Source organism: Astyanax mexicanus, chromosome 12, assembly GCF_023375975.1.
Source record: "Astyanax mexicanus isolate ESR-SI-001 chromosome 12, AstMex3_surface, whole genome shotgun sequence".
NCBI classification, from domain to species: Eukaryota; Metazoa; Chordata; class Actinopteri; order Characiformes; family Acestrorhamphidae; genus Astyanax; species Astyanax mexicanus.
In genome coordinates, this window is record NC_064419.1 from 19,769,540 (window position 1) to 19,777,404 (window position 7,865).

The 7,865-nt window shown below is 37.9% G+C and overlaps 1 protein-coding gene across 1 annotated transcript; it reads left to right on the top strand.

Moving 5' to 3' along the window:
- Positions 1 to 862: 862 nt before the first annotated feature.
- Positions 863 to 7,832, top strand: tprg1l (tumor protein p63 regulated 1-like). Its single transcript, XM_022670687.2, has 6 exons — positions 863 to 1,281; positions 2,703 to 2,794; positions 3,686 to 3,736; positions 3,829 to 3,954; positions 4,139 to 4,292; positions 4,856 to 7,832. Exons 1-6 carry the CDS (start codon positions 1,051 to 1,053, stop codon positions 5,048 to 5,050), a joined length of 849 nt encoding a protein of 282 aa, XP_022526408.2. The 5' UTR covers positions 863 to 1,050; the 3' UTR covers positions 5,051 to 7,832.
- The last annotated feature ends 33 nt before the right edge of the window (positions 7,833 to 7,865 follow it).

Consider the following 7,865-nt stretch of genomic DNA (forward strand, 5'->3'; position numbering starts at 1 on the left):
AAGACCAAAATTAAGTTCCCTCATTTTTTTTTTCGGTATATTTGATTTAATTGTAACTATGACTGAGGAGGTCAATCTCAACGCTTTTTCCTGTTACCTAAATTAATTCTTAAATATTTTTTACATTGTATACAATTTTTGTGAAAATCACTAGAATGTGCTCAGTGTCCTTATGCTATTTGCATAGTAGGCATAAAGCTATGTTTTCATGTTTTTGCTATTTAAATGCTGAAAACTCATTCCTGGTACTTTCAGTCCTGTCAATCATAACATAAGGAGGAACAGGAATTAGTTCCAGTAAAAGGACAAAGCGCCAGTAAAAGGAGTGAGTTCCAGTAACAGGAATAAATATTGTCCCCTGGTTTATTGATTTATTAGTGTGAATATTAGTTAATGTAAACCACTTTTTTCCAATTCTGTTTGATTCTTCATTTATGCATTTGAACATGCTGCCAACCATTTCTTTAAAATAAACACTTTCTTGAGAGATAATCAAAGCAATTAGTGGAATTGTTTTTTAAATGTGAAAAGTTTTGGTAACAGAACTGAGAAAAATGTAAAAAAATATTCGGCTTAAAAACCTTGTAGAAAATAAAGTAATTAATTGACCAGTACATGTTTTGAATATTTAAATATATGTGTTACTAGATTCAGAGTTAAAAACAAAAGATTAAAATAAGTTTAATTTAGAAGAGTTACAACATCAAATGGCGCCCATTCGGTTGAATGGCCCTTGTTTTATTCGGAAGAATTAAACAATCTTGATATAGTAAATCACACATCACCCAAAAAGGTCCAGGTGGGGAATAAACTCTAATAAACTGAATGAAAACGGGCTCTTTAAGAATCAGTCTCGTGCTGGAGGAGTGGAGGAGCAGGTGGGTGTTTCTCTCACTGAGCAAAACAAGCTTCTGCTGGAGGAGGAGGAGCTGCTGTCAGAAACAGCGAGGTTCAGCTCGCTCTGTGTTATTATCACTGAACAGGAGATAACTACACTTATCTGTGCTGAGTCGTGCTGTCGGCCGCTGAACTGAGCTCCTCTCCGCTACGATGCTTCAGCTGAACGACACCGTGGAGCCCGAGAGCCCCGGCGCCGCAGTGCTGCACGCGGCCGAGGTGGAGGACGGGGTGGAGGTCGCCTTCACGCCGCCCGCGGGCCACCACAGCCTGGGCTTCGAGGTAGCGGCCGTGGCCTGCTGCTCCCCGCTCCAGAAACTCACGCCCTTCCACGTCCACAACCCCACGATGCAGGCCAAGGTGAAGGACTACTTCGTGTTCAGGGTAAGACCCGGGCCAGCGCCCCGCAAACAGAACACTCCACCCCGCACAGACCCGCCTGCACCCCGCAAACAGCACACTCCACCCCCGAGCTAATCACCACCAGAGCTAACAGGCTAACAGCATCATTAGCTGACTAGCAGCACTGTTATTATTAGCTCTATTAGCTAGAGTGTGTTCATTAGCTTACCTAAACGCTAGCTAGCTAACAGTGATTCAGCCCGTCCCCACAGATTAAAACAGTTAGTTACTAACGCTGTATTATTATTTACATGCAAAATATGATTTTAATTCAGCTTATTTGGCTCTTAAATATATATTTATATAACTGTCAGAACCACAGACCAAGTACTAACTTATAACGTATGGTCCATTATGGAAATAATGGTCAGAACTTCTTAACCTAGGTAAGCTGACCAAGCTAACGTTTGGTTAAATGGGCAAATAAGCAAGCTAGATAACCTGGCTAATAACATGTCTGCCTGTCTATCTATATAGAAATCTATCTATCATCTATCTATCTAGAAATGTATATCTCTCTTGAAATCTGTCAACCATCTGCCTCTTGGAATCTATCTATCATCCTTTGGAAGAACAAGCTGAGGCTCATTGTCTTGCTGCATGATCCATCTTCTCTTGAGATTCAGTTCATGGGTCAGATGTCCAGACATTTTCCTTTGGTATTCTCTAAAATGATTCAGAATTCATTGTTACATCAATAAAGGCAAGCCTTCCTGTCACAGATGCAGCAAAGAAGAGCTCAAACCATGATACAACCACCACCATGTTTCACAGATGGGATAATGTTATTATGCTGGAATGCAGTGTTTACCTTTTTCCAAACATATAACGCTTTCCCTTGAAAAATAAAGTTCTACTTTGTTCTCATCTGTGCACAAAATATTTCTACATGATCTGCAGACAAGCGAACTAAAGACAAGCAATAATGTTTTTGGAGAGCAGTGGCTTTCTCCTGCAACCCTGCCATGCACATCATTATTGTTCAGTGTTGTCTTGATGGTGGACGCATGAACATAAGCATTAGCCAATGTGAGAGAGGTCTACAGTTGTTTAGACATTGCGCTGGGGAGGATTTGAAGCTTGGTAAAGACTTAAAATTTAGTTTAATGCTACAAGAAAGACATTAACATTTGATAACTGTCATGCGCAAACCTCATATTTCTATTTTTGACATCATTTTGATCATGATACCTGTCATTTATGTGATCAATGTGACCAATAGAAATGTATTTAAATCACTTGAATCAAAAACTTTTTACATTAAACTCTATTAAATGTTAAGAAGGTTTTTGCTCCACTTGTAAATTTGCCATTTTGGAGATTTTTGTGACAGTACCTTATTATGTCTAAAACGAAAAACACTATGAGACTTAATATTAAGACTGCGTATTCTTCTTCCTTAGCCAGGAACTATAGAGCAGGCAGTGAACGATATCCGCACAGTGGCGTTGCCTTCAGAAGATGGAGAGGTTCTCAGTGTGTGGCTCCTGGCAGAGTGAGTGTTATCCTCTTTCTACATTCCACCAAACTATTTATAACCTCTAATTCACCAAATAAATGAGCAAACATTTTAACAGTTTATGAATTAATGTAGAATTCTGGACTACACATCACAGCCATGCAACTGTTGATAGCAGTTAGCAGTAGGAGCAAATTAGAGTACCATACTTTCGCACTATAAGGCGCACCTAAAATTGTCCCCAAAATCACCAGTGTGCTTTATATATGAATTTTACCTGTCAGATTGTAAGGAGCAGTAAAGCCACTCCACTAAAGTGCAGCGTTGTACAGGAGTTTTAGTAAAGTTTTTCCAGTGCAGAGACTGGAGCAGTATTAGCATTAGCTGCTAAGTACTAGGTCTTTTGCCGTTCAGAGGTGAGGCTTAACAGAACACTTGGCGTTCCTTAGTATAGCGTTGTTGGACAGCATTAGCCCTTAACTGCTAGCGCTAGCGGTTAGCCGCTAATACTACTGCATCCAGCCTTAGTTGAAATAAACGGAAGCACTTTGCTCACCCAAATAAACAGTTTTCAGGAGAGAAATCTGTGTAGATTAATATTCAGCGCTCATTTGACTTTAAAAGAAAATGTTTTTTTTTTTTTTTTAAGAATTACTTTACAGCTAAGCTAAGACCTGCTCAATTAGAAGGAAAAATGGCGACACCCCTGTTCCTTACTAGTGTTGCTTAATGCGCCTTATAATCCGGTGCACTTTATGTATGAAAATATATCAGAAAATAGAGATATAAAATTATTTATATCAAGAATGTTTTTGTCATTATTATGGTGGACATTTGGTGCTTTTTTCATGTTTTAGCCATGACTAAGTTATATGGCTGCTATGTTTGTATATGTAATACATGAGTACATTTCTAATCCCTCAACAGAGTTGATCACTGGAATAACGAGAAGGAGAGGCTGGTGCTGATAACAGAAAGGTGAGGAAGGCATTCTGCTTTACATGCACATGATTTTGCATTAGTCACAGCTGCTTATCTTCTCATTGTTTGCTGTGCTGTGATTTTTACAGGTCTTTGCTGGTTTGCAAATACGACTTCATAAACCTGCAGTGTCAACAAGTTATCAGGATTTCTTTAAATGCTGTGGACACGATTTCCATTGGGGATTTCGAGTTTCCTCCAAAATCTCTCAACAAGTAAGAGAAGGGAGGGGGAAAATTATGGGTTTCACAAACCTTATACGTTTTGTAATTGAGATTCTGTTTTGCATGTGTTTTATTAATTGTCTAAAAGTCTTTGAGAATGAGTATAAGTGAGTATAATTCTTGTTGCAGGAGTGATCATCTCTTTATCTGTGTCTGTCTGCATGTCTGTGTGAAGGAGAGAAGGAAGTGGTATTCGTGTGCAGTGGGATAAACGGCCGAGACCTTCTTTTCTCAATCGCTGGAACCCCTGGTCCACAGACATGCCATATGCCACCTTCACAGAGCACCCCATGGCCCATGCTGATGAAAAGGTGGCTTCTCTCTGCCAGGTAAATTTAGTCTGGAAAATGTGTATATAGACTGGCATGCCAGAAGTCATGGGATAAGAGTATTTAAAATGATCAGGAATCTGGGAGAAATCGAATCCACAGTGTTCTTATGTTTACAGGTAGGGCTGCACAAAACTCTATCCAACTTTTTCCATAATAGTAAATTGGACTCCTGTAGCCGTTTCACGCATTTATTACTGAAAGTTCATTGAAACCCTATTTGTAATAAAGAGAAAGAAGGTTAGACAAATAAGAGTAAGGGGCAAGAGTGTAAGTTAGTTCTAAGATATAATTCATATTTTAGCATGAATACCACTGATTCCATCGCTAATTCATACCACTAACACATCCACAGGCTCTGTACAAAGAGTAAATCACAGGAGGAAGCAGGTGCCAAAAGTGGTGAAAGTATTATTTTAAGTTAAAATGAACATGCTAAAATTTACAGATCAAATTTAAATATGTAAATTATGTTTTGTGAATAAATAAATAAATAAATTTTTTTTGCAATACAAATTCCTAGATCACTGTAAACTGACCTTTCAAGTGTTTCTACCCATCAGCTTGAGAACTTCAAAACTCAGCTAATTCAGGCTGTGAAAAAGGCCCACAAGGAGTTCCCCATCCCAGGCCGAGCCAACGGAGTGCTGCTGTTGGAGCGGCCCCTCCTGATAGAGACATATCTTGGCATCATGTCCTTCATCAACAACGAGGCCAAACTAGGCTACTCCATGACCAGAGGCAAAATCGGCTTCTAGTTCCGCCTGAGCGTCTGATCTCTGACCACACCCACCTGGCATCTCCACTGACTGGTACTGTTACACTCGAGTAGGTCAAACTAAGTGAACCCCCTTTTGTGCCGCTTGCCAGATTTCAGTGTGGGTGCCCTCTCTCCACCCTGACAGTGTTCATCACTGACTCACTCAGCAGCATGTGCCTGGAAGCATCCGATGCCAACACAGACGCCCTTTTACTGGGTAATGCCATCTAGCTTTTTTTCCTATGTGCCCCACTGTACCAAATGTGTTTTTATAAGAGTCTTCTGAAAGTGTGATGATGTGGGATGAGCTGGCTAAAGGTGGATGGACGGACGGACGGACGGACGACTAAGCTTTGTAGGTTGCACAGGTGGGATCGGCCACTTTTATCAGCATGTTTGGTTAGCAGTTGAAGTAGTATTGTTTACTTACTGTGTTACTCTGGAAATATTTACGTCTCCCATAAGTTATACAAAACAGAAATCTGAATACAACATCAAGTTAAACAAGTTAAGAATTATTAGTAGCAGCACTAAACTTGAACTGTACTATAATTATTAATTTATTTATTAATCAAATGAATCAATTTTCAACTATTGAAATGCTGATTTAAAACAGTATAAAGAGTATAAACATTACAAGGCTGCTTCCCAAAAAGTAAATGAAGAATCTTGATGATCCTGATGTTGCTAAAGCGGTTCGTTAAAAGTCTCTGCTGGACTGAAGCCTAAACTTTTTAGCAAATGAACCAATTGCACTAATCAGATAATAATAGCTTATATTTGTGCAGTAAAACATCTGTTTTAAACAATGTATTCTGGATAAAAAAGGCAAATTGTGTGTTTATATCTATGTAAAGCACCTTTATATTTTGTTGCAATGAATTCACCTTGGAGGTTTAAAATAGGTTTGCTAATAAAGTTGAAATTGGCAATTGTAGCCAATCAGATCAGATCATAGAATTAAGTGAACAGTCCAAAATGCAAGTATATGTCTTCGTAAAGGATATCTTACTCAATTACACTGGTGAAATTATTCCAGTTCTGTGCTGCAAACATTTTTGCAAAAATAACTCATTCAAGGTATTTGAATTTCCTCGTTAAAAAAAAATTGTAATCACATTTTACTAGTAAAAAGTTCAATTAAAGAGATCTACAGTCGAATTCGGATTCTATTAATTCAGACAATTTTTTTCGTAATATAATCAAAACTTGATCTGAAAGTATATTTCTGAAATCTGAAAGTATACTTAAGTCGAGGAATAAACATGCATATTAAACGAGTCAAAATGAAACTACACATATCTTCCATTGCTTATGTACTAGTCTAAGTTTATTTACAGATATGTGGATTTGAACTTACTAGTCACAAAGTTCCCAACCATTTATTATTATTCCATTTATTTACAGTAAACTTAGATTACCAAATTTCTCCAGCACTAAGGCATTAGCAGCGAATATCTTCAGCAGTGCTAGCCAGGGTTAGGAGCAGGCTACAGACCGATTATACGCCCCTCTGAACATTGAAATAGTAAGCGCAGTAAAATGCTAATGCAACTTCAGCCCCAGTGCTAAAGAACTAAACTCAAAATCCTGAAAAACACTGCAATTTAGTGGAGTGGCTTTACTGCTTCTTACAACCTGACTGATAAAACTCATAAATAAGATACACTGGATTAAAGGCGCACTGACGATTTTTGGGAAAATTAAAGTATTTTCAGTGCACCTTATAGTGCGAAAAATACGGTATTTTCATTCACACCAGTTAAAACTAGGTTTTGATCCTTGTGAATAAGGAGAGGCCAAAATTCTAAAAAATTAAAACATTACTGTTGTAAAAACAAAATAACTGATAATCTAATAAAAACCTCATTAAGAGTTTGCAGCATTTGGCTTAATACTGCACAGAAATCTTTTTTTTTTTTTTTTTTTATCGTTTTACAGCGTGTTTTGCGTCCTGCACATGTGGAGATGCCGTGTTAAGAGTTACGAGAATTCCCATTCATATTTCAACCAGTGGTCGCTCTCCTTTTTAATTGTGTGGTGTTGGAGGCGACGTGCATAAATGTATTTGGAGGTCTTCAGGGACAGATTTTTAATACACAGACATTTAAAAATATGCGAACCGTCCGGATGGCCATATTCCTGATCCGATCTGAGCAAAAAATCTGAATTGATTAATGAAGCTTGTAATGTGTACGTAGCCAAAGTTTTCGGAGGAGAATACGGGTTCTAACAAGTCTTTGCTTGTATGCACTTTTTATTTATTCATTCTTTTCTGTCTGCTCACGTTTCAATGCATAGTGACTCGTTTGTACCAAAGTTATGTTAATGGCACTGTTTTGTAGGTGCTCCCTACAAAAGTCAGTATTTTTTTTGTGTGTGTGTGTGTGTGTGAGAGAGAAATGTTAAAATACAATTGCATGTTATCTATGCATGCAGTTTCCTGTGAATAATCTGTTTCATGTATATGGTATTTGTACTCATGGCCTCAGATTACACATTACAGCTTTTAAGCACAGTTTCTCTAGAAATAAGACATTAAGACAGTGAAAGACTATTGTCATTTATCCATTTTTTCTTTCTGTTTTTTAGAACCAAAATTTTATGTGCCATTATATCACTGTTACATTTTTCCAGTCTTAGATTTAAAAAGGATCTTAAACAGGCTGCAGAGTTGTGCTCTGACTTCCGTTGCCATTACTGCTGATATATCACTCCACTGGGTTTGTACTGTAACAATGATCATGCCTAAAACTATTAAAAACAACTATGGTCTTTTACTTCGTTTTTTTTTTTAATGATTTATGTATGCA

Bases quoted from the DNA above. Each gene is read 5' to 3' on its own strand.
- tprg1l (XM_022670687.2), top strand. From the start codon at position 1,051: ATGCTTCAGCTGAACGACACCGTGGAGCCCGAGAGCCCCGGCGCCGCA. The intron at 2,795-3,685 runs GTGAGTGTTATC...ATCCCTCAACAG, and splicing joins AGTGTGTGGCTCCTGGCAGA to AGTTGATCACTGGAATAACG. The intron at 4,293-4,855 runs GTAAATTTAGTC...TCTACCCATCAG, and splicing joins AGGTGGCTTCTCTCTGCCAG to CTTGAGAACTTCAAAACTCA.